The 27,741-nt window shown below is 46.8% G+C and overlaps 1 protein-coding gene across 3 annotated transcripts in view; it reads left to right on the top strand.

Moving 5' to 3' along the window:
- The window catches only part of LOC121560402 (serine/threonine-protein kinase 24-like), a 61,604-nt gene that overhangs the window by 33,399 nt on the left and 464 nt on the right, over positions 1 to 27,741 (top strand). For all 3 annotated transcript variants that reach the window (XM_045215188.1, XM_045215190.1, XM_045215189.1), the window contains 5 exons: positions 6,217 to 6,374; positions 6,608 to 6,793; positions 10,051 to 10,202; positions 11,195 to 11,381; positions 21,454 to 21,590. In XM_045215188.1, coding sequence (XP_045071123.1) covers positions 6,217 to 6,374; positions 6,608 to 6,793; positions 10,051 to 10,202; positions 11,195 to 11,381; positions 21,454 to 21,590 — 820 coding nt within the window. The remainder of the gene's footprint in view (positions 1 to 6,216; positions 6,375 to 6,607; positions 6,794 to 10,050; positions 10,203 to 11,194; positions 11,382 to 21,453; positions 21,591 to 27,741) is intronic.

Genomic DNA, 27,741 nt, shown 5'->3' with positions numbered 1-27,741 from the left:
CAGGGATACTAGTAGGGGCTGACCTAACTAACAGGGATACTAGTAGGGGCTAACCTAACTAACAGGGATACTAGTAGGGGCTGACCTAACTAACAGGGATACTAGTAGGGGCTGACCTAACTAACAGGGATACTAGTAGGGGCTAACCTAACTAACAGGGATACTAGTAGGGGCTGACCTAACTAACAGGGATACTAGTAGGGGCTGACCTAACTAACAGGGATACTAGTAGGGGCTAACCTAACTAACAGGGATACTAGTAGGGGCTAACCTAACTAACAGGGATACTAGTAGGGGCTAACCTAACTAACAGGGATACTAGTAGGGTCTAACCTAACTAACAGGGATACTAGTAGGGGCTAACCTAACTAACAGGGATACTAGTAGGGGCTAACCTAACTAACAGGGATACTAGTAGGGGCTAACCTAACTAACAGGGATACTAGTAGGGGCTAACCTAACTAACAGGGATACTAGTAGGGGCTAACCTAACTAACAGGGATACTAGTAGGGGCTAACCTAACTAACAGGGATACTAGTAGGGGCTAACCTAACTAACAGGGATACTAGTAGGGGCTGACCTAACTAACAGGGATACTAGTAGGGGCTAACCTAACTAACAGGGATACTAGTAGGGGCTAAACTAACTAACAGGGATACTAGTAGGGGCTAACCTAACTAACAGGGATACTAGTAGGGGCTGACCTAACTAACAGGGATACTAGTAGGGGCTGACGTAACTAACAGGGATACTAGTAGGGGCTGACCTAACTAACAGGGATACTAGTAGGGGCTGACCTAACTAACAGGGATACTAGTAGGGGCTGACCTAACTAACAGGGATACTAGTAGGGGCTAACCTAACTAACAGGGATACTAGTAGGGGCTGACCTAACTAACAGGGATACTAGTAGGGGCTGACCTAACTAACAGGGATACTAGTAGGGGCTGACCTAACTAACAGGGATACTAGTAGGGGCTGACCTAACTAACAGGGATACTAGTAGGGGCTGACCTAACTAACAGGGATACTAGTAGGGGCTGACCTAACTAACAGGGATACTAGTAGGGGCTGACCTAACTAACAGGGATACTAGTAGGGGCTGACCTAACTAACAGGGATACTAGTAGGGGCTGACCTAACTAACAGGGATACTAGTAGGGGCTAAACTAACTAACTGGGATACTAGTAGGGGCTAACCTAACTAACAGGGATACTAGTAGGGGCTGACCTAACTAACAGGGATACTAGTAGGGGCTAACCTAACTAACAGGGATACTAGTAGGGGCTAACCTAACTAACAGGGATACTAGTAGGGGCTAACCTAACTAACAGGGATACTAGTAGGGGCTAACCTAACTAACAGGGATACTAGTAGGGGCTAACCTAACTAACAGGGATACTAGTAGGGGCTGACCTAACTAACAGGGATACTAGTAGGGGCTAACCTAACTAACAGGGATACTAGTAGGGGCTGACCTAACTAACAGGGATACTAGTAGGGGCTGACCTAACTAACAGGGATACTAGTAGGGGCTGACCTAACTAACAGGGATACTAGTAGGGGCTGACCTAACTAACAGGGATACTAGTAGGGGCTAACCTAACTAACAGGGATACTAGTAGGGGCTGACCTAACTAACAGGGATACTAGTAGGGGCTGACCTAACTAACAGGGATACTAGTAGGGGCTGACCTAACTAACAGGGATACTAGTAGGGGCTGACCTAACTAACAGGGATACTAGTAGGGGCTGACCTAACTAACAGGGATACTAGTAGGGGCTGACCTAACTAACAGGGATACTAGTAGGGGCTGATCTAACTAACAGGGATACTAGTAGGGGCTAACCTAACTAACAGGGATACTAGTAGGGGCTGACCTAACTAACAGGGTTATTAGAAGGGGCTGACAGGGTTAATGTAGAGGGGGAATACCTCCACTCAGAGAAGGTACAAGGAGACATCAACACTACTGACAGGGTTAATGTAGAGGGGGAATACCTCCACTCAGAGAAGGTACAAGGAGACATCAACACTACTGACAGGGTTAATGTAGAGGGGGAATACCTCCACTCAGAGAAGGTACAAGGAGACATCAACACTACTGACAGGGTTAATGTAGAGGGGGAATACCTCCACTCAGAGAAGGTACAAGGATACATCAACACTACTGACAGGGTTAATGTAGAGGGGAATACCTCCACTCAGAGAAGGTACAAGGAGACATCAACACTACTGACAGGGTTAATGTAGAGGGGAATACCTCCACTCAGAGAAGGTACAAGGAGACATCAACACTACTGACAGGGTTAATGTAGAGGGGGAATACCTCCACTCAGAGAAGGTACAAGGAGACATCAACACTACTGACAGGGTTAATGTAGAGGGGGAATACCTCCACTCAGAGAAGGTACAAGGAGACATCAACACTACTGACAGGGTTAATGTAGAGGGGAGAATACCTCCACTCAGAGAAGGTACAAGGAGACATCAACACTACTGACAGGGTTAATGTAGAGGGGGAATACCTCCACTCAGAGAAGGTACAAGGAGACATCAACACTACTGACAGGGTTAATGTAGAGGGGGAATACCTCCCACTCAGAGAAGGTACAAGGAGACATCAACACTACTGACAGGGTTAATGTAGAGGGGGAATACCTCCACTCAGAGAAGGTACAAGGAGACATCAACACTACTGACAGGGTTAATGTAGAGGGGGAATACCTCCACTCAGAGAAGGTACAAGGAGACATCAACACTACTGACAGGGTTAATGTAGAGGGGGAATACCTCCACTCAGAGAAGGTACAAGGAGACATCAACACTACTGACAGGGTTAATGTAGAGGGGGAATACCTCCACTCAGAGAAGGTACAAGGAGACATCAACACTACTGACAGGGTTAATGTAGAGGGGGAATACCTCCACTCAGAGAAGGTACAAGGAGACATCAACACTACTGACAGGGTTAATGTAGAGGGGGAATACCTCCACTCAGAGAAGGTACAAGGAGACATCAACACTACTGACAGGGTTAATGTAGAGGGGGAATACCTCCACTCAGAGAAGGTACAAGGAGACATCAACACTACTGACAGGGTTAATGTAGAGGGGGAATACCTCCACTCAGAGAAGGTACAAGGAGACATCAACACTACTGACAGGGTTAATGTAGAGGGGGAATACCTCCACTCAGAGAAGGTACAAGGAGACATCAACACTACTGACAGGGTTAATGTAGAGGGGAATACCTCCACTCAGAGAAGGTACAAGGAGACATCAACACTACTGACAGGGTTAATGTAGAGGGGGAATACCTCCACTCAGAGAAGGTACAAGGAGACATCAACACTACTGACAGGGTTAATGTAGAGGGGGAATACCTCCACTCAGAGAAGGTACAAGGAGACATCAACACTACTGACAGGGTTAATGTAGAGGGGGAATACCTCCACTCAGAGAAGGTACAAGGAGACATCAACACTACTGACAGGGTTAATGTAGAGGGGGAATACCTCCACTCAGAGAAGGTACAAGGAGACATCAACACTACTGACAGGGTTAATGTAGAGGGGGAATACCTCCACTCAGAGAAGGTACAAGGAGACATCAACACTACTGACAGGGTTAATGTAGAGGGGGAATACCTCCACTCAGAGAAGGTACAAGGAGACATCAACACTACTGACAGGGTTAATGTAGAGGGGGAATACCTCCACTCAGAGAAGGTACAAGGAGACATCAACACTACTGACAGGGTTAATGTAGAGGGGGAATACCTCCACTCAGAGAAGGTACAAGGAGACATCAACACTACTGACAGGGTTAATGTAGAGGGGGAATACCTCCACTCAGAGAAGGTACAAGGAGACATCAACACTACTGACAGGGTTAATGTAGAGGGGGAATACCTCCACTCAGAGAAGGTACAAGGAGACATCAACACTACTGACAGGGTTAATGTAGAGGGGGAATACCTCCACTCAGAGAAGGTACAAGGAGACATCAACACTACTGACAGGGTTAATGTAGAGGGGGAATACCTCCACTCAGAGAAGGTACAAGGAGACATCAACACTACTGACAGGGTTAATGTAGAGGGGGAATACCTCCACTCAGAGAAGGTACAAGGAGACATCAACACTACTGACAGGGTTAATGTAGAGGGGGAATACCTCCACTCAGAGAAGGTACAAGGAGACATCAACACTACTGACAGGGTTAATGTAGAGGGAGAATACCTCCACTCAGAGAAGGTACAAGGAGACATCAACACTACTGACAGGGTTAATGTAGAGGGGGAATACCTCCACTCAGAGAAGGTACAAGGAGACATCAACACTACTGACAGGGTTAATGTAGAGGGGGAATACCTCCACTCAGAGAAGGTACAAGGAGACATCAACACTACTGACAGGGTTAATGTAGAGGGGGAATACCTCCACTCAGAGAAGGTACAAGGAGACATCAACACTACTGACAGGGTTAATGTAGAGGGGGAATACCTCCACTCAGAGAAGGTACAAGGAGACATCAACACTACTGACAGGGTTAATGTAGAGGGGGAATACCTCCACTCAGAGAAGGTACAAGGAGACATCAACACTACTGACAGGGTTAATGTAGAGGGGGAATACCTCCACTCAGAGAAGGTACAAGGAGACATCAACACTACTGACAGGGTTAATGTAGAGGGGGAATACCTCCACTCAGAGAAGGTACAAGGAGACATCAACACTACTGACAGGGTTAATGTAGAGGGGGAATACCTCCACTCAGAGAAGGTACAAGGAGACATCAACACTACTGACAGGGTTAATGTAGAGGGGAATACCTCCACTCAGAGAAGGTACAAGGAGACATCAACACTACTGACAGGGTTAATGTAGAGGGGAATACCTCCACTCAGAGAAGGTACAAGGAGACATCAACACTACTGACAGGGTTAATGTAGAGGGGGAATACCTCCACTCAGAGAAGGTACAAGGAGACATCAACACTACTGACAGGGTTAATGTAGAGGGGGAATACCTCCACTCAGAGAAGGTACAAGGAGACATCAACACTACTGACAGGGTTAATGTAGAGGGGGAATACCTCCACTCAGAGAAGGTACAAGGAGACATCAACACTACTGACAGGGTTAATGTAGAGGGGGAATACCTCCACTCAGAGAAGGTACAAGGAGACATCAACACTACTGACAGGGTTAATGTAGAGGGGGAATACCTCCACTCAGAGAAGGTACAAGGAGACATCAACACTACTGACAGGGTTAATGTAGAGGGGGGAATACCTCCACTCAGAGAAGGTACAAGGAGACATCAACACTACTGACAGGGTTAATGTAGAGGGGGAATACCTCCACTCAGAGAAGGTACAAGGAGACATCAACACTACTGACAGGGTTAATGTAGAGGGGAAATACCTCCACTCAGAGAAGGTACAAGGAGACATCAACACTACTGACAGGGTTAATGTAGAGGGGGAATACCTCCACTCAGAGAAGGTACAAGGAGACATCAACACTACTGACAGGGTTAATGTAGAGGGGGAATACCTCCACTCAGAGAAGGTACAAGGAGACATCAACACTACTGACAGGGTTAATGTAGAGGGGGAATACCTCCACTCAGAGAAGGTACAAGGAGACATCAACACTACTGACAGGGTTAATGTAGAGGGGAATACCTCCACTCAGAGAAGGTACAAGGAGACATCAACACTACTGACAGGGTTAATGTAGAGGGGGAATACCTCCACTCAGAGAAGGTACAAGGAGACATCAACACTACTGACAGTGTTAATGTAGAGGGGGGGATACCTCCACTCAGAGAAGGTACAAGGAGACATCAACACTACTGACAGGGTTAATGTAGAGGGGGAATACCTCCACTCAGAGAAGGTACAAGGAGACATCAACACTACTGACAGGGTTAATGTAGAGGGGGAATACCTCCACTCAGAGAAGGTACAAGGAGACATCAACACTACTGACAGTGTTGCTATAGAGGGCCTATTCTATGAAGTTTACAGAGAGTTGTCCAGATTAGAAGTAGTGACCTTATTAGCCCACAGCTAGTGACCTCGTCAAGGGGTTTGGCTCTCTGCGCGTAACGGTTAAGGTGTTGGGTTGACGGTGGCTGGACCAGGGTTTGAGTCCTGGTCGGGGCGACCCCCTGATCCATACTGCTCTCTTCCCTCCCTCAGCTGCCAACGTCCTGCTGTCGGAGCACGGGGAGGTGAAGCTGGCAGACTTCGGGGTGGCCGGACAGCTAACAGACACCCAGCTCAAACGCAGCACCTTCGTTGGCACGCCCTTCTGGATGGCTCCAGAGGTCATCAAGCAGTCAGCCTACGACTGTAAGGTGAGAGGTCAGGGGTCATACGGGAAGTTCTGTTTATAATGACAACAAAGAAGTTATCCCAAATGCCACACAAGGCTACATCTGAAATGGCACCCTATTCCCTATATAGTGCACTAGCCCATAGGGCTCTGGTCAAAAGTAATGACTTATATAAGGAGGGGTGTCATTTTGGATGTACCTAAGTTCCCTCAAGGTGAAAACATCTCTCTCCCTGTCCCCTCTGTGTGTTGCAGGCAGACATCTGGTCCCTGGGTATAACCTGTATAGAGCTGGCCAAAGGGGAGCCCCCCCACTCTGAGCTACACCCTATGAAGGTGCTGTTCCTCATCCCAAAGAACACCCCTCCTACCCTGGAGGGGAACTACAGCAAGCCCCTCAAGGAGTTTGTGGAGGCCTGCCTGAACAAGGAGCCAAGCTTCGTAAGTGTTCCTTTAGAGTTCGGGTTCAGAAGTGTTCTGTTAGGGAACACTTTACTTCCATTTGAAGTGTTCTGTTAGGGTTTGAAAGTGTTCCCTGACTGGTTTCATCTGATTCTACTTCCATTTGAAGTGTTCTGTTAGGGTTTGGAAGTGTTCCCTGACTGGTTTCAACTGATTTTACTTCCATTTGAAGTGTTCTGTTAGGGTTTGGAAGTGTTCCCTGACTGGTTTCAACTGATTTTACTTCCATTTGAAGTGTTCTGTTAGGGTTTGAAAGTGTTCCCTGACTGGTTTCAACTGATCTTACTTCCATTTGAAGTGTTCTGTTAGGGTTTGAAAGTGTTCCCTGACTGGTTTCAACTGATTTTACTTCCATTTGAAGTGTTCTGTTAGGGTTTGAAAGTGTTCCCTGGCTGGTTTCATCTGATTTTACTTCCATTTGAAGTGTTCTGTTAGGGTTTGAAAGTGTTCCCTGACTGGTTTCAACTGATTTTACTTCCATTTGAAGTGTTCTGTTAGGGTTTGAAAGTGTTCCCTGACTGGTTTCAACTGATTTTACTTCCATTTGAAGTGTTCTGTTAGGGTTTGGAAGTGTTCCCTGACTGGTTTCATCTGATTTTACTTCCATTTGAAGTGTTCTGTTAGGGTTTGAAAGTGTTCCCTGACTGGTTTCATCTGATTCTACTTCCATTTGAAGTGTTCTGTTAGGGTTAGGTTTGAAAGTGTTCCCTGGCTGGTTTCAACTGATTTTACTTCCATTTGAAGTGTTCTGTTAGGGTTTGAAAGTGTTCCCTGACTGGTTTCAACTGATTTTACTTCCATTTGAAGTGTTCTGTTAGGGTTTGAAAGTGTTCCCTGACTGGTTTCAACTGATTTTACTTCCATTTGAAGTGTTCTGTTAGGGTTTGAAAGTGTTCCCTGACTGGTTTCAACTGATTTTACTTCCATTTGAAGTGTTCTGTTAGGGTTTGGAAATGTTCCCTGACTGATTTCAACTGATTTTACTTCCATTTGAAGTGTTCTGTTAGGGTTTGAAAGTGTTCCCTGACTGGTTTCAACTGATTTTACTTCCATTTGAAGTGTTCTGTTAGGGTTTGGAAGTGTTCCTGACTGGTTTCAACTGATTTTACTTCCATTTGAAGTGTTCTGTTAGGGTTTGGAAGTGTTCCCTGACTGGTTTCAACTGATTTTACTTCCATTTGAAGTGTTCTGTTAGGGTTTGAAAGTGTTCCCTGACTGGTTTCAACTGATTTTACTTCCATTTGAAGTGTTCTGTTAGGGTTTGAAAGTGTTCCCTGACTGGTTTCAACTGATTTTACTTCCATTTGAAGTGTTCTGTTAGGGTTTGAAAGTGTTCCCTGACTGGTTTCAACTGATTTTACTTCCATTTGAAGTGTTCTGTTAGGGTTTGAAAGTGTTCCCTGACTGGTTTCAACTGATTTTACTTCCATTTGAAGTGTTCTGTTAGGGTTTGAAAGTGTTCCCTGACTGGTTTCAACTGATTTTACTTCCATTTGAAGTGTTCTGTTAGGGTTTGAAAGTGTTCCCTGGCTGGTTTCAACTGATTTTACTTCCATTTGAAGTGTTCTGTTAGGGTTTGAAAGTGTTCCCTGGCTGGTTTCAACTGATTTTACTTCCATTTGAAGTGTTCTGTTAGGGTTTGAAAGTGTTCCCTGACTGGTTTCAACTGATTTTACTTCCATTTGAAGTGTTCTGTTAGGGTTTGAAAGTGTTCCCTGACTGGTTTCAACTGATTTTACTTCCATTTGAAGTGTTCTGTTAGGGTTTGAAAGTGTTCCCTGACTGGTTTCAACTGATTTTACTTCCATTTGAAGTGTTCTGTTAGGGTTTGAAAGTGTTCCCTGACTGGTTTCAACTGATTTTACTTCCATTTGAAGTGTTCTGTTAGGGTTTGAAAGTGTTCCCTGACTGGTTTCAACTGATTTTACTTCCATTTGAAGTGTTCTGTTAGGGTTTGAAAGTGTTCCCTGACTGGTTTCAACTGATTTTACTTCCATTTGAAGTGTTCTGTTAGGGTTTGAAAGTGTTCCCTGACTGGTTTCAACTGATTTTACTTCCATTTGAAGTGTTCTGTTAGGGTTTGAAAGTGTTCCCTGACTGGTTTCAACTGATTTTACTTCCATTTGAAGTGTTCTGTTAGGGTTTGGAAGTGTTCCCTGACTGGTTTCAACTGATTTTACTTCCATTTGAAGTGTTCTGTTAGGGTTTGAAATTGTTCCCTGACTGGTTTCAACTGATTTTACTTCCATTTGAAGTGTTCTGTTAGGGTTTGGAAATGTTCCCTGACTGGTTTCAACTGATTTTACTTCCATTTGAAGTGTTCTGTTAGGGTTTGAAAGTGTTCCCTGACTGGTTTCAACTGATTTTACTTCCATTTGAAGTGTTCTGTTAGGGTTTGAAAGTGTTCCCTGACTGGTTTCAACTGATTTTACTTCCATTTGAAGTGTTCTGTTAGGGTTTGGAAGTGTTCCCTGACTGGTTTCAACTGATTTTACTTCCATTTGAAGTGTTCTGTTAGGGTTTGAAAGTGTTCCCTGGCTGGTTTCAACTGATTTTACTTCCATTTGAAGTGTTCTGTTAGGGTTTGAAAGTGTTCCCTGACTGGTTTCAACTGATTTTACTTCCATTTGAAGTGTTCTGTTAGGGTTTGAAGTGTTCCCTGACTGGTTTCAACTGATTTTACTTCCATTTGAAGTGTTCTGTTAGGGTTTGAAAGTGTTCCCTGGCTGGTTTCATCTGATTCTACTTCCATTTGAAGTGTTCTGTTAGTGTTTGAAAGTGTTCCCTGGCTGGTTTCATCTGATTTTACTTCCATTTGAAGTGTTCTGTTAGGGTTTGAAAGTGTTCCCTGACTGGTTTCAACTGATTTTACTTCCATTTGAAGTGTTCTGTTAGGGTTTGGAAGTGTTCCCTGACTGGTTTCAACTGATTTTACTTCCATTTGAAGTGTTCTGTTAGGGTTTGAAAGTGTTCCCTGACTGGTTTCAACTGATTTTACTTCCATTTGAAGTGTTCTGTTAGGGTTTGAAAGTGTTCCCTGACTGGTTTCAACTGATTTTACTTCCATTTGCTGGTCTGGCAAAATCAGAGAGCATTTTGGAAGTTATTTGTGCATCTGTGCCTGCATTTCTTTCCTCTTTCTGTTTCCAGTCCTATCTATCCGCTCCTCACCTTGCTTACACTTCCTTTTTCTTCTCATTCCTTCTGCTTCCCTCCTCCCCCCCGTCTCTCTGCAGAGGCCTACTGCCAAAGAACTGTTGAAACACAAGCTGATTGTGCGTTACGCCAAGAAGACGTCGTACCTGACAGAGCTGGTGGATAAATACAGGAGGTGGAAGGCTGAGCAGACCAGACAGCAGGCGGAGTCCAGCTCAGACGAGTCTGACTCGTAAGTCAGGATCAGAACTAGGCAGACCAGACATCAGGCAGAGTCCAGCTCAGACGAGTCTGACTCGTAAGTCAGGATCAGAACTAGGCAGACCAGACATCAGGCAGAGTCCAGCTCAGACGAGTCTGACTCGTAAGTCAGGATCAGAACTAGGCAGACCAGACAGCAGGCGGAGTCCAGCTCAGACGAGTCTGACTCGTAAGTCAGGATCAGAACTAGGCAGACCAGACATCAGGCAGAGTCCAGCTCAGACGAGTCTGACTCGTAAGTCAGGATCAGAACTAGGCAGACCAGACAGCAGGCAGAGTCCAGCTCAGACGAGTCTGACTCGTAAGTCAGGATCAGAACTAGGCAGACCAGACATCAGGCAGATTCCAGCTCAGACGAGTCTGACTCGTAAGTCAGGATCAGAACTAGGCAGACCAGACATCAGGCAGAGTCCAGCTCAGACGAGTCTGACTCGTAAGTCAGGATCAGAACTAGGCAGACCAGACATCAGGCAGAGTCCAGCTCAGACGAGTCTGACTCGTAAGTCAGGATCAGAACTAGGCAGACCAGACAGCAGGCGGAGTCCAGCTCAGACGAGTCTGACTCGTAAGTCAGTATCAGAACTAGGCAGACCAGACAGCAGGCAGAGTCCAGCTCAGACGAGTCTGACTCGTAAGTCAGGATCAGAACTAGGCAGACCAGACATCAGGCAGAGTCCAGCTCAGACGAGTCTGACTCGTAAGTCAGGATCAGAACTAGGCAGACCAGACATCAGGCAGAGTCCAGCTCAGACGAGTCTGACTCGTAAGTCAGGATCAGAACTAGGCAGACCAGACATCAGGCTCAGACGAGTCTGACTCGTAAGTCAGGATTAGAACTAGGCTGCATACTAAATGAGACCCTCTTCCCTTTAAAATGCACTACTTTAACCAGGGCTATGGAGTCATACTGTCATGTTGAGCTGAGCCAATTGGAGTCCTGACTGGTCTCTCTTGTCCAATCAGGGAGCAGGATGGGCAGGCGTCGGGCGGGAACAACTTTGGGAGTGATGACTGGATCTTCACCATCAGAGAGAAGGATCCTAAGAAACTCCAGAACGGGGGAGAGGGACCAGCAGGGGAGAGTGGAGACATTTCAAAGAGGCCGTATTCCACCAGCCTGTCCTCCATCATCTCTCCTTCGCTGGCCGAGGTAAGAAGCTCTCTGCTGTCATATAGCGTAGTCGGACCAACCCGGCCCTCGGCCACGCGCAGTCCGTCGCCTGCTGGCCGAGGTAAAAAGCTCTCTGCTGTCATATAGTGTAGTCGGACCAACCCGGCCCTCGGCCACGCGCAGTCCGTCGCCTGCTGGCCGAGGTAAGAAGCTCTCTGCTGTCATATAGCGTAGTCGGACCAACCCGGCCCTCGGCCACGCGCAGTCCGTCGCCTGCTGGCCGAGGTAAGAAGCTCTCTGCTGTCATATAGCGTAGTCGGACCAACCCGGCCCTCGGCCACGCGCAGTCCGTCGCCTGCTGGCCGAGGTAAGCAGCTCTCTGCTGTCATATAGCGTAGTCGGACCAACCCGGCCCTCGGCCACGCGCAGTCCGTCGCCTGCTGGCCGAGGTAAGAAGCTCTCTGCTGTCATATAGTGTAGTCGGACCAACCCGGCCCTCGGCCACGCGCAGTCCGTCGCCTGCTGGCCGAGGTAAGAAGCTCTCTGCTGCCATATAGTGTAGTCGGACCAACCCGGCCCTCGGCCACGCGCAGTCCGTCGCCTGCTGGCCGAGGTAAGCAGCTCTCTGCTGTCATATAGTGTAGTCGGACCAACCCGGCCCTCGGCCACGCGCAGTCCGTCGCCTGCTGGCCGAGGTAAGAAGCTCTCTGCTGTCATATAGCGTAGTCGGACCAACCCGGCCCTCGGCCACGCGCAGTCCGTCGCCTGCTGGGTGTTGATGAAGGTGGTGATTCAACATGTAGAATCGTTGTGAAGTTAATAGGAAACAGCGTCTGATATCGTGGTCAGAGGCGTTAGGAAGGTGTCTGATATCGTGGTCAGAGGCGTTAGGAAGGTGTCTGATATCGTGGTCAGAGGCGTTAGGAAGGTCACCCACTGCTTAATAGGAAACAGCGTCTGATATCGTGGTCAGAGGCGTTAGGAAGGTCACCCACTGCTTAATAGAAAACAGCGTCTGATATCGTGGTCAGAGGCGTTAGGAAGGTCACCCACTGCTTAATAGAAAACAGCGTCTGATATCGTGGTCAGAGGCGTTAGGAAGGTCACCCACTGCTTAATAGAAAACAGCGTCTGATATCGTGGTCAGAGGCGTTAGGAAGATCACCCACTGCTTAATAGAAAACAGCGTCTGATATCGTGGTCAGAGGCGTTAGGAAGGTGTCTGATATCGTGGTCAGAGGCGTTAGGAAGGTCACCCACTGCTTAATAGAAAACAGCGTCTGATATCGTGGTCAGAGGCGTTAGGAAGGTGTCTGATATCGTGGTCAGAGGCGTTAGGAAGGTGTCTGATATCGTGGTCAGAGGCGTTAGGAAGGTCACCCACTGCTTAATAGTAAACAGCGTCTGATATCGTGGTCAGAGGCGTTAGGAAGGTCACCCACTGCTTAATAGAAAACAGCGTCTGATATCGTGGTCAGAGGCGTTAGGAAGGTCACCCACTGCTTAATAGAAAACAGCGTCTGATATCGTGGTCAGAGGCGTTAGGAAGGTCACCCACTGCTTAATAGAAAACAGCGTCTGATATCGTGGTCAGAGGCGTTAGGAAGGTGTCTGATATCGTGGTCAGAGGCGTTAGGAAGGTCACCCACTGCTTAATAGAAAACAGCGTCTGATATCGTGGTCAGAGGCGTTAGGAAGGTGTCTGATATCGTGGTCAGAGGCGTTAGGAAGGTGTCTGATATCGTGGTCAGAGGCGTTAGGAAGGTCACCCACTGCTTAATAGAAAACAGCGTCTGATATCGTGGTCAGAGGCGTTAGGAAGGTCACCCACTGCTTAATAGAAAACAGCGTCTGATATCGTGGTCAGAGGCGTTAGGAAGGTGTCTGATATCGTGGTCAGAGGCGTTAGGAAGGTGTCTGATATCGTGGTCAGAGGCGTTAGGAAGGTGTCTGATATCGTGGTCAGAGGCGTTAGGAAGGTCACCCACTGCTTAATAGAAAACAGCGTCTGATATCGTGGTCAGAGGCGTTAGGAAGGTGTCTGATATCGTGGTCAGAGGCGTTAGGAAGGTGTCTGATATCGTGGTCAGAGGCGTTAGGAAGGTGTCTGATATCGTGGTCAGAGGCGTTAGGAAGGTCACCCACTGCTTAATAGAAAACAGCGTCTGATATCGTGGTCAGAGGCGTTAGGAAGGTCACCCACTGCTTAATAGAAAACAGCGTCTGATATCGTGGTCAGAGGCGTTAGGAAGGTGTCTGATATCGTGGTCAGAGGCGTTAGGAAGGTGTCTGATATCGTGGTCAGAGGCGTTAGGAAGGTGTCTGATATCGTGGTCAGAGGCGTTAGGAAGGTCACCCACTGCTTAATAGAAAACAGTATGAATATAGACAAATCTAATGAATATCAGTGTTCAGGTGGTTTATGCCTACTGGTTGAAGATGCTTGTCGTCATCTTACATAAACAACACATGATGCTTTTGAGTTGCCTAGCATGTGCACAATACTAAAATGTCAAATGATATTTGATTCCTGGAGCATTTAATATCCAATGCTTATTTGTGTGACTTATTCCAAACTGTCCGTGAATGGCTGCAAAAATGCATAGCCTCATATAATTCATTTTCAAAAACAGAAGTAGGCATATCAGATTTCCAATATGTGATGACACTGGGAAGAAGTGGAATAATCCAATGCGTGTGGGGAATACCAGTAGTGTTGTTGCTGACTACACAGTAATTACCCTGTATTATAGTCCATTGTTAAGAATGAAACTTGCTCTTCTGATCAGACTAAATAAAGTCAATAGATAATAAAATCTCCTGAAGACTATATGACATTAATCTGCTCCTACACCCTAACCTCCTGAAGACTAGATGACATTAATCTGCCCCTACACCCTAACCTCCTGAAGACTAGATGACATTAATCTGCCCTACACCCTAACCTCCTGAAGACTAGATGACATTAATCTGCCCCTACACCCTAACCTCCTGAAGACTAGATTACATTAATCTGCTCCTACACCCTAACCTCCTGAAGACTAGATGACATTAATCTGCCCCTACACCCTAACCTCCTGAAGACTAGATTACATTAATCTGCCCCTACACCCTAACCTCCTGAAGACTAGATTACATTAATCTGCCCCTACACCCTAACCTCCTGAAGACTAGATGACATTAATCTGCTCCTACACCCTAACCTCCTGAAGACTAGATGACATTAATCTGCTCCTACACCCTAACCTCCTGAAGACTAGATTACATTAATCTGCCCCTACACCCTAACCTCCTGAAGACTAGATTACATTAATCTGCCCCTACACCCTAACCTCCTGAAGACTAGATGACATTAATCTGCCCCTACACCCTAACCTCCTGAAGACTAGATGACATTAATCTGCCCCTACACCCTAACCTCCTGAAGACTAGATGACATTAATCTGCCCCTACACCCTAACCTCCTGAAGACTAGATGACATTAATCTGCTCCTACACCCTAACCTCCTGAAGACTAGATGACATTAATCTGCTCCTACACCCTAACCTCCTGAAGACTAGATGACATTAATCTGCCCCTACACCCTAACCTCCTGAAGACTAGATGACATTAATCTGCCCCTACACCCTAACCTCCTGAAGACTAGATGACATTAATCTGCCCCTACACCCTAACCTCCTGAAGACTAGATGACATTAATCTGCCCCTACACCCTAACCTCCTGAAGACTAGATGACATTAATCTGCTCCTACACCCTAACCTCCTGAAGACTAGATTACATTAATCTGCCCCTACACCCTAACCTCCTGAAGACTAGATTACATTAATCTGCCCCTACACCCTAACCTCCTGAAGACTAGATTACATTAATCTGCCCCTACACCCTAACCTCCTGAAGACTAGATTACATTAATCTGCTCCCTACACCCTAACCTCCTGAAGACTAGATTACATTAATCTGCTCCTACACCCTAACCTCCTGAAGACTAGATTACATTAATCTGCTCCCTACACCCTAACCTCCTGAAGACTAGATGACATTAATCTGCCCCTACACCCTAACCTCCTGAAGACTAGATTACATTAATCTGCCCCTACACCCTAACCTCCTGAAGACTAGATGACATTAATCTGCCCCTACACCCTAACCTCCTGAAGACTAGATTACATTAATCTGCTCCTACACCCTAACCTCCTGAAGACTAGATGACATTAATCTGCTCCTACACCCTAACCTCCTGAAGACTAGATTACATTAATCTGCTCCTACACCCTAACCTCCTGAAGACTAGATGACATTAATCTGCTCCTACACCCTAACCTCCTGAAGACTAGATTACATTAATCTGCCCCTACACCCTAACCTCCTGAAGACTAGATGACATTAATCTGCTCCTACACCCCTAACCTCCTGAAGACTAGATGACATTAATCTGCTCCTACACCCTAACCTCCTGAAGACTAGATTACATTAATCTGCCCCTACACCCTAACCTCCTGAAGACTAGATGACATTAATCTGCCCCTACACCCTAACCTCCTGAAGACTAGATGACATTAATCTGCTCCTACACCCTAACCTCCTGAAGACTAGATTACATTAATCTGCTCCTACACCCTAACCTCCTGAAGACTAGATGACATTAATCTGCTCCTACACCCTAACCTCCTGAAGACTAGATTACATTAATCTGCTCCTACACCCTAACCTCCTGAAGACTAGATTACATTAATCTGCCCCTACACCCTAACCTCCTGAAGACTAGATTACATTAATCTGCTCCCTACACCCTAACCTCCTGAAGACTAGATTACATTAATCTGCTCCCTACACCCTAACCTCCTGAAGACTAGATTACATTAATCTGCCCCTACACCCTAACCTCCTGAAGACTAGATTACATTAATCTGCTCCCTACACCCTAACCTCCTGAAGACTAGATTACATTAATCTGCCCCTACACCCTAACCTCCTGAAGACTAGATTACATTAATCTGCTCCTACACCCTAACCTCCTGAAGACCAGATGACATTAATCTGCTCCTACACCCTAACCTCCTGAAGACTAGATTACATTAATCTGCTCCCTACACCCTAACCTCCTGAAGACTAGATTACATTAATCTGCTCCCTACACCCTAACCTCCTGAAGACTAGATGACATTAATCTGCCCCTACACCCTAACCTCCTGAAGACTAGATTACATTAATCTGCCCCTACACCCTAACCTCCTGAAGACTAGATGACATTAATCTGCTCCCTACACCCCTAACCTCCTGAAGACTAGATTACATTAATCTGCTCCCTACACCCTAACCTCCTGAAGACTAGATTACATTAATCTGCCCCTACACCCTAACCTCCTGAAGACTAGATTACATTAATCTGCTCCCTACACCCTAACCTCCTGAAGACTAGATGACATTAATCTGCCCCTACACCCTAACCTCCTGAAGACTAGATTACATTAATCTGCCCCTACACCCTAACCTCCTGAAGACTAGATGACATTAATCTGCCCCTACACCCTAACCTCCTGAAGACTAGATTACATTAATCTGCTCCCTACACCCTAACCTCCTGAAGACTAGATGACATTAATCTGCCCCTACACCCTAACCTCCTGAAGACTAGATTACATTAATCTGCTCCCTACACCCTAACCTCCTGAAGACTAGATGACATTAATCTGCTCCCTACACCCTAACCTCCTGAAGACTAGATGACATTAATCTGCTCCTACACCCTAACCTCCTGAAGACTAGATGACATTAATCTGCTCCCTACACCCTAACCTCCTGAAGACTAGATTACATTAATCTGCTCCTACACCCTAACCTCCTGAAGACTAGATGACATTAATCTGCCCCTACACCCTAACCTCCTGAAGACTAGATTACATTAATCTGCTCCTACACCCTAACCTCCTGAAGACTAGATTACATTAATCTGCTCCTACACCCTAACCTCCTGAAGACTAGATGACATTAATCTGCTCCTACACCCTAACCTCCTGAAGACTAGATTACATTAATCTGCTCCTACACCCTAACCTCCTGAAGACTAGATGACATTAATCTGCCCCTACACCCTAACCTCCTGAAGACTAGATTACATTAATCTGCCCCTACACCCTAACCTCCTGAAGACTAGATGACATTAATCTGCCCCTACACCCTAACCTCCTGAAGACTAGATGACATTAATCTGCTCCTACACCCTAACCTCCTGAAGACTAGATTACATTAATCTGCTCCTACACCCTAACCTCCTGAAGACTAGATTACATTAATCTGCCCCTACACCCTAACCTCCTGAAGACTAGATGACATTAATCTGCCCCTACACCCTAACCTCCTGAAGACTAGATTACATTAATCTGCTCCTACACCCTAACCTCCTGAAGACTAGATGACATTAATCTGCTCCTACACCCTAACCTCCTGAAGACTAGATGACATTAATCTGCTCCTACACCCTAACCTCCTGAAGACTAGATGACATTAATCTGCCCCTACACCCTAACCTCCTGAAGACTAGATTACATTAATCTGCTCCCTACACCCTAACCTCCTGAAGACTAGATTACATTAATCTGCCCCTACACCCTAACCTCCTGAAGACTAGATTACATTAATCTGCTCCTACACCCTAACCTCCTGAAGACTAGATTACATTAATCTGCCCCTACACCCTAACCTCCTGAAGACTAGATTACATTAATCTGCTCCTACACCCTAACCTCCTGAAGACTAGATGACATTAATCTGCCCCTACACCCTAACCTCCTGAAGACTAGATGACATTAATCTGCTCCCTACACCCTAACCTCCTGAAGACTAGATGACATTAATCTGCCCCTACACCCTAACCTCCTGAAGACTAGATTACATTAATCTGCCCCTACACCCTAACCTCCTGAAGACTAGATTACATTAATCTGCCCCTACACCCTAACCTCCTGAAGACTAGATTACATTAATCTGCCCTACACCCTAACCTCCTGAAGACTAGATGACATTAATCTGCCCCTACACCCTAACCTCCTGAAGACTAGATTACATTAATCTGCCCTACACCCTAACCTCCTGAAGACTAGATTACATTAATCTGCCCCTACACCCTAACCTCCTGAAGACTAGATTACATTAATCTGCTCCTACACCCCTAACCTCCTGAAGACTAGATGACATTAATCTGCCCCTACACCCTAACCTCCTGAAGACTAGATTACATTAATCTGCCCCTACACCCTAACCTCCTGAAGACTAGATTACATTAATCTGCTCCTACACCCTAACCTCCTGAAGACTAGATTACATTAATCTGCCCCTACACCCTAACCTCCTGAAGACTAGATTACATTAATCTGCTCCCTACACCCTAACCTCCTGAAGACTAGATTACATTAATCTGCTCCTACACCCTAACCTCCTGAAGACTAGATTACATTAATCTGCCCCTACACCCTAACCTCCTGAAGACTAGATTACATTAATCTGCTCCTACACCCTAACCTCCTGAAGACTAGATTACATTAATCTGCCCCTACACCCTAACCTCCTGAAGACTAGATGACATTAATCTGCTCCTACACCCTAACCTCCTGAAGACTAGATTACATTAATCTGCCCCTACACCCTAACCTCCTGAAGACTAGATGACATTAATCTGCCCCTACACCCTAACCTCCTGAAGACTAGATTACATTAATCTGCTCCTACACCCTAACCTCCTGAAGACTAGATTACATTAATCTGCTCCTACACCCTAACCTCCTGAAGACTAGATTACATTAATCTGCCCCTACACCCTAACCTCCTGAAGACTAGATTACATTAATCTGCCCCTACACCCTAACCTCCTGAAGACTAGATTACATTAATCTGCTCCTACACCCTAACCTCCTGAAGACTAGATTACATTAATCTGCTCCTACACCCTAACCTCCTGAAGACTAGATTACATTAATCTGCCCCTACACCCCTAACCTCCTGAAGACTAGATTACATTAATCTGCCCCTACACCCTAACCTCCTGAAGACTAGATTACATTAATCTGCTCCTACACCCTAACCTCCTGAAGACTAGATGACATTAATCTGCTCCTACACCCTAACCTCCTGAAGACTAGATGACATTAATCTGCTCCTACACCCTAACCTCCTGAAGACTAGATGACATTAATCTGCCCCTACACCCTAACCTCCTGAAGACTAGATTACATTAATCTGCTCCCTACACCCTAACCTCCTGAAGACTAGATGACATTAATCTGCCCTACACCCTAACCTCCTGAAGACTAGATGACATTAATCTGCCCTACACCCTAACCTCCTGAAGACTAAATTACATTAATCTGCCCCTACACCCTAACCTCCTGAAGACTAGATTACATTAATCTGCCCCTACACCCTAACCTCCTGAAGACTAGATGACATTAATCTGCCCCTACACCCTAACCTCCTGAAGACTAGATGACATTAATCTGCCCCTACACCCTAACCTCCTGAAGACTAGATTACATTAATCTGCCCCTACACCCTAACCTCCTGAAGACTAGATGACATTAATCTGCCCCTACACCCTAACCTCCTGAAGACTAGATTACATTAATCTGCCCCTACACCCTAACCTCCTGAAGACTAGATGACATTAATCTGCCCCTACACCCTAACCTCCTGAAGACTAGATTACATTAATCTGCTCCTACACCCTAACCTCCTGAAGACTAGATTACATTAATCTGCCCCTACACCCTAACCTCCTGAAGACTAGATGACATTAATCTGCCCCTACACCCTAACCTCCTGAAGACTAGATTACATTAATCTGCTCCTACACCCTAACCTCCTGAAGACTAGATTACATTAATCTGCCCCTACACCCTAACCTCCTGAAGACTAGATTACATTAATCTGCTCCTACACCCTAACCTCCTGAAGACTAGATTACATTAATCTGCCCCTACACCCTAACCTCCTGAAGACTAGATTACATTAATCTGCTCCTACACCCTAACCTCCTGAAGACTAGATTACATTAATCTGCTCCTACACCCTAACCTCCTGAAGACTAGATGACATTAATCTGCCCCTACACCCTAACCTCCTGAAGACTAGATGACATTAATCTGCCCCTACACCCTAACCTCCTGAAGACTAGATTACATTAATCTGCCCCTACACCCTAACCTCCTGAAGACTAGATTACATTAATCTGCTCCTACACCCTAACCTCCTGAAGACTAGATGACATTAATCTGCCCCTACACCCTAACCTCCTGAAGACTAGATGACATTAATCTGCCCCTACACCCTAACCTCCTGAAGACTAGATGACATTAATCTGCCCCTACACCCTAACCTCCTGAAGACTAGATTACATTAATCTGCCCCTACACCCCTAACCTCCTGAAGACTAGATTACATTAATCTGCCCCTACACCCTAACCTCCTGAAGACTAGATTACATTAATCTGCCCCTACACCCTAACCTCCTGAAGACTAGATGACATTAATCTGCCCCTACACCCCTAACCTCCTGAAGACTAGATTACATTAATCTGCCCCTACACCCTAACCTCCTGAAGACTAGATTACATTAATCTGCTCCCTACACCCTAACCTCCTGAAGACTAGATTACATTAATCTGCCCCTACACCCTAACCTCCTGAAGACTAGATTACATTAATCTGCTCCTACACCCTAACCTCCTGAAGACTAGATTACATTAATCTGCCCCTACACCCCTAACCTCCTGAAGACTAGATTACATTAATCTGCTCCTACACCCTAACCTCCTGAAGACTAGATTACATTAATCTGCTCCTACACCCTAACCTCCTGAAGACTAGATTACATTAATCTGCCCCTACACCCTAACCTCCTGAAGACTAGATTACATTAATCTGCCCTACACCCTAACCTCCTGAAGACTAGATGACAATCTGCCCCTACAGGTGTGGTGTGAGTAGAGGGTCAAATGCGCGTCTCTCTGCCAATGCGTGAGAGTTGGCAGCTCAGCCCCAATCTACCGTAGTAAACAGCGTCTGAAGGACAAACTGACTGCACAGCCCTCCTTAACCCTGTTCTGTTCTCCTCCAGTTGAAGCAGCGTCAGGAGGCAGTGAATGGGAACCCCATGGCTCTGGATGAACTGAGAGAAGCTATTCTCCTTGCTGAGGAGGCCTACCCTGGGATCTCTGACTCCCTGGTCACCCAGCTGGTTAACAGGCTGCAGAGGTGAGGCTACTAACCCCTAGTACCCTAGTACCCTACCACTAACCCCTACCCTGGGATCTCTGACTCCCTGGTCACCCAGCTGGTTAACAGGCTGCAGAGGTGAGGCTACTAACCCCTAGTACCCTAGTACCCTACCACTAACCCCTACCCTGGGATCTCTGACTCCCTGGTCACCCAGCTGGTTAACAGGCTGCAGAGGTGAGGCTACTAACCCCTAGTACCCTAGTACCCTACCACTAACCCCTACCCTGGGATCTCGGACTCCCTGGTCACCCAGCTGGTTAACAGGCTGCAGAGGTGAGGCTACTAACCCCTAGTACCCTAGTACCCTACCACTAACCCCTACCCTGGGATCTCTGACTCCCTGGTCACCCAGCTGGTTAACAGGCTGCAGAGGTGAGGCTACTAACCCCTAGTACCCTAGTACCCTACCACTAACCCCTACCCTGGGATCTCTGACTCCCTGGTCACCCAGCTGGTTAACAGGCTCCAGAGGTGAGGCTACTAACCCCTAGTACCCTAGTACCCGTACCCTAGTACCCTACCACTACCCACACTAGTTACCACTAACCCTACCCTGGGATCTCTGACTCCCTGGTCACCCAGCTGGTTAACAGGCTGCAGAGGTGAGGCTACTAACCCCTAGTACCCTAGTACCCTACCACTAACCCCTACCCTGGGATCTCTGACTCCCTGGTCACCCAGCTGGTTAACAGGCTGCAGAGGTGAGGCTACTAACCCCTAGTACCCTAGTACCCTACCACTAACCCCTACCCTGGGATCTCTGACTCCCTGGTCACCCAGCTGGTTAACAGGCTGCAGAGGTGAGGCTACTAACCCCTAGTACCCTAGTACCCTACCACTAACCCCTAGTACCCTAGTACCCTACCACTAACCCCTAGTACCCTAGTACCCTACCACTAACCCCTAGTACCCTAGTACCCTACCACTAACCCCTAGTACCCTAGTACCCTACCACTAACCCCTAGTACCCTACCACTAACCCCTAGTACCCTAGTACCCTACCACTAACCCCTAGTACCCTACCACTAACCCCTACCCTGGGATCTCTGACTCCCTGGTCACCCAGCTGGTTAACAGGCTGCAGAGGTGAGGCTACTAACCCCTAGTACCCTAGTACCCTACCACTAACCCCTAGTACCCTAGTACCCTACCACTAACCCCTAGTACCCTACCACCTAGTACCCTAGTACCCTACCACTAACCCCTAGTACCCTACCACTACCCCTAACCCTACCACTAACCCCTAGTACCCTAGTACCCTACCACTAACCCCTAGTACCCTACCACTAACCCCTAGTACCCTACCACTAACCCCTAGTACCCTACCACTACCCAGCCCTAGTACCCTACCACTAACCCTAGTACCCTACCACTAACCCCTAGTACCCTACCACTAACCCCTAGTACCCTACCACTGACCCCTAGTGCCCTACCACTAACCCCTAGTACCCTACCACTAACCCCTAGTACCCTACCACTAACCCTAGTGCCCTACCACTAACCCCTAGTACCCTACCACTAACCCCTAGTACCCTACCACTAACCCCTAGTACCCTACCACTAACGCCCTGGTACCCTACCACCTACCCTAGTACCCTAGTACCCCACCACTAACCCTAGTACCCTAGTACCCTACCACTAACCCCTAGTACCCTGGACTACCACTAACCCACTAGTACCCTACCACTAACACCTAGTACCCTAGTACCCTACCACTAACCCCTAGTACCCTGTCCCTACCTAGTCCCTAGTACCCTACCACTAACCCCTAGTACCCTAGTACCCTACCACTAACCCCTAGTACCCTACCACTAACCCCTAGTACCCTAGTACCCTACCACTAACCCCTAGTACCCTAGTACCCTACCACTAACCCCTAGTACCCTACCACTAACCCCTAGTACCCTAGTACCCTACCACTAACCCCTAGTACCCTACCACTAACCCCTAGTACCCTACCACTAACCCCCTAGTACCCTACCACTAACACCCTAGTACCCTACCACTAACCCCTAGTACCCTACCACTAACCCCTAGTACCCTACCACTAACCCCTAGTACCCTACCACTAACCCCCTAGTACCCTACCACTAACTAGCCCCTAGTACCCTAGTACCCTACCACTAACCTGACCTACCACCACCCTAGTACCCTAGTACCTACCACTAACCCTAGTACCCTACCACTAACCCCTAGTACCCTAGTACCCCTACCACTAACCCCTAGTACCCTACCACTAACCCCTAGCCCTAGTACCCTACCACTAACCCCTGAGTACCCTACCCACTAACCCCTAGTACCCTACCACTAACCCCTAGTACCCTACCACTAACCCCTAGTACCCTGACCACTAACCCCTAGTACCCTACCACTAACCCCCTAGTACCCTACCACTAACCCCTAGTACCTAGTACCCTACCACTAACCCCTAGTACCCTACCACTAACCCCTAGTACCCTAGTACCCTACCACTAACCCCTAGTACCCTACCACTAACCCCTAGTACCCTAGTACCCTACCACTAACCCCCTAGTACCCTACCACTCAACCCCTAGTACCCTACCACTAACCCCTAGTACCCCTACCACTAACCCCTAGTACCCTAGTACCCTACCACTAACCCTAGTACCCTACCACTAACCCCTAGTACCCTAGTGCCCTACCACTAACCCTAGTACCCTACCACTAACCCCTAGTACCCTACCACTAACCCTCAGTACCCTACCACTAACCCCTAGTACCCTACCACTAACCCCTAGTGCCCTACCACTAACCCCTAGTACCCTACCACTAACCCCTAGTACCCTACCACTAACCCTAGTACCCCTACCACTAACCCCTAGTACCCTACCACCACTAGCCCTAGTGCCCTACCACTAACCCTAGTACCCTAGTACCCTACCACTAACCCCTAGTACCCTACCACTAACCCCTAGTACCCTAGTACCCTACCACTAACCCCTAGTACCCTACCACTAACCCCTAGTACCCTACCACTAACCCCTAGTACCCTACCACTAACCCCTAGTACCCTAGTACCCTACCACTAACCCCTAGTACCCTACCACTAACCCCTAGTACCCTAGTACCCTACCACTAACCCCTAGTACCCTACCACTAACCCCTAGTACCCTACCACTAACCCTAGTACCCTACCACTAACCCTAGTACCCTACCACTAACCCCTAGTACCCTACCACTAACCCCTAGTACCCTAGTACCCTACCACTAACCCCTAGTACCCTACCACTAACCCCTAGTACCCTACCACTAACCCCTAGTACCCTACCACTAACCCCTAGTACCCTACCACTAACCCCTAGTACCCTACCACTAACCCCTAGTACCCTACCACTAACCCCTAGTACCCTACCACTAACCCCTAGTACCCTACCACTAACCCCTAGTACCCTACCACTAACCCCTAGTACCTACACCACTAACCCCTAGTACCCTACCACTAGCCCTAGTACCCTCCACTAACCTAGTACCCTACCACTAACCCCTAGTACCTACCACTAACCCTAGTCCCTAGTACCCTACCACTAACCCCTAGTACCCTACCACTAACCCCTAGTACCCTACCACTAACCCCTACCCAGCTGGTTAACAGTCGTTGGTACCCAATGCGTATGAATTGGTCTGCTCTACATCTAAACCCACACCTGTCCACAGCTTGATTACTGACTGGAACTTAGTTTATCCTGACCTCTCTCCATCTTCTCTGTCCACAGCTTGATTACTGACTGGAACTTAGTTTATCCTCACCTCTCTCCATCTTCTCTGTCCACAGCTTGATTACTGACTGGAACTTAGTTTATCCTGACCTCTCTCCATCTTCTCTGTCCACAGCTTGATTACTGACTGGAACTTAGTTTATCCTGACCTCTCTCCATCTTCTCTGTCCACAGCTTGATTACTGACTGGAACTTAGTTTATCCTGACCTCTCTCCATCTTCTCTGTCCACAGCTTGATTACTGACTGGAACTTAGTTTATCCTCACCTCTCTCCATCTTCTCTGTCCACAGCTTGATTACTGACTGGAACTTAGTTTATCCTGACCTCTCTCCATCTTCTCTGTCCACAGCTTGATTACTGACTGGAACTTAGTTTATCCTGACCTCTCTCCATCTTCTCTGTCCACAGCTTGATTACTGACTGGAACTTAGTTTATCCTAACCTCTCTCCATCTTCTCTGTCCACAGCTTGATTACTGACTGGAACTTAGTTTATCCTCACCTCTCTCCATCTTTCTCTGTCCACAGCTTGATTACTGACTGGAACTTAGTTTATCCTCACCTCTCTCCATCTTCTCTGTCCACAGCTTGATTACTGACTGGAACTTAGTTTATCCTGACCTCTCTCCATCTTCTCTGTCCACAGCTTGATTACTGACTGGAACTTAGTTTATCCTGACCTCTCTCCATCTTCTCTGTCCACAGCTTGATTACTGACTGGAACTTAGTTTATCCTCACCTCTCTCCATCTTCTCTGTCCACAGCTTGATTACTGACTGTAACTTAGTTTATCCTGACCTCTCTCCATCTTCTCTGTCCACAGCTTGATTACTGACTGGAACTTAGTTTATCCTGACCTCTCTCCATCATCTCTGTCCACAGCTTGATTACTGACTGGAACTTAGTTTATCCTCACCTCTCTCCATCTTCTCTGTCCACAGCTTGATTACTGACTGGAACTTAGTTTATCCTGACCTCTCTCCATCTTCTCTGTCCACAGCTTGATTACTGACTGGAACTTAGTTTATCCTGACCTCTCTCCATCTTCTCTGTCCACAGCTTGATTACTGACTGGAACTTAGTTTATCCTAACCTCTCCATCATCTCTGTCCACAGCTTGATTACTGACTGGAACTTAGTTTATCCTGACCTCTCTCCATCTTCTCTGTCCACAGCTTGATTACTGACTGGAACTTAGTTTATCCTCACCTCCCTCCATCTTCTCTGTCCACAGCTTGATTACTGACTGGAACTTAGTTTATCCTGACCTCTCTCCATCTTCTCTGTCCACAGCTTGATTACTGACTGGAACTTAGTTTATCCTGACCTCTCTCCATCTTCTCTGTCCACAGCTTGATTACTGACTGTAACTTAGTTTATCCTGACCTCTCTCCATCTTCTCTGTCCACAGCTTGATTACCGACTGGAACTTAGTTTATCCTGACCTCTCTCCATCTTCTCTGTCCACAGCTTGATTACTGACTGGAACTTAGTTTATCCTCACCTCTCTCCATCTTCTCTGTCCACAGCTTGATTACTGACTGGAACTTAGTTTATCCTGACCTCTCTCCATCTTCTCTGTCCACAGCTTGATTACTGACTGGAACTTAGTTTATCCTCACCTCTCTCCATCTTCTCTGTCCACAGCTTGATTACTGACTGGAACTTAGTTTATCCTGACCTCTCTCCATCTTCTCTGTCCACAGCTTGATTACTGACTGGAACTTAGTTTATCCTCACCTCTCTCCATCTTCTCTGTCCACAGCTTGATTACTGACTGTAACTTAGTTTATCCTCACCTCTCTCCATCTTCTCTGTCCACAGCTTGATTACTGACTGGAACTTAGTTTATCCTCACCTCTCCATCTTCTCTGTCCACAGCTTGATTACTGACTGGAACTTAGTTTATCCTGACCTCTCTCCATCTTCTCTGTCCACAGCTTGATTACTGACTGGAACTTAGTTTATCCTGACCTCTCTCCATCTTCTCTGTCCACAGCTTGATTACTGACTGTAACTTAGTTTATCCTGACCTCCCTCCATCTTCTCTGTCCACAGCTTGATTACTGACTGGAACTTAGTTTATCCTGACCTCTCTCCATCTTCTCTGTCCACAGCTTGATTACTGACTGGAACTTAGTTTATCCTGACCTCTCTCCATCTTCTCTGTCCACAGCTTGATTACTGACTGTAACTTAGTTTATCCTGACCTCTCTCCATCTTCTCTGTCCACAGCTTGATTACTGACTGGAACTTAGTTTATCCTGACCTCTCTCCATCTTCTCTGTCCACAGCTTGATTACTGACTGTAACTTAGTTTATCCTGACCTCCCTCCATCTTCTCTGTCCACAGCTTGATTACTGACTGGAACTTAGTTTATCCTGACCT

Source organism: Coregonus clupeaformis, unplaced genomic scaffold, assembly GCF_020615455.1.
Source record: "Coregonus clupeaformis isolate EN_2021a unplaced genomic scaffold, ASM2061545v1 scaf0388, whole genome shotgun sequence".
In the NCBI taxonomy this organism is placed as follows: domain Eukaryota; kingdom Metazoa; phylum Chordata; class Actinopteri; order Salmoniformes; family Salmonidae; genus Coregonus; species Coregonus clupeaformis.
This window is presented reverse-complemented; position numbering and strand designations above follow the sequence as displayed.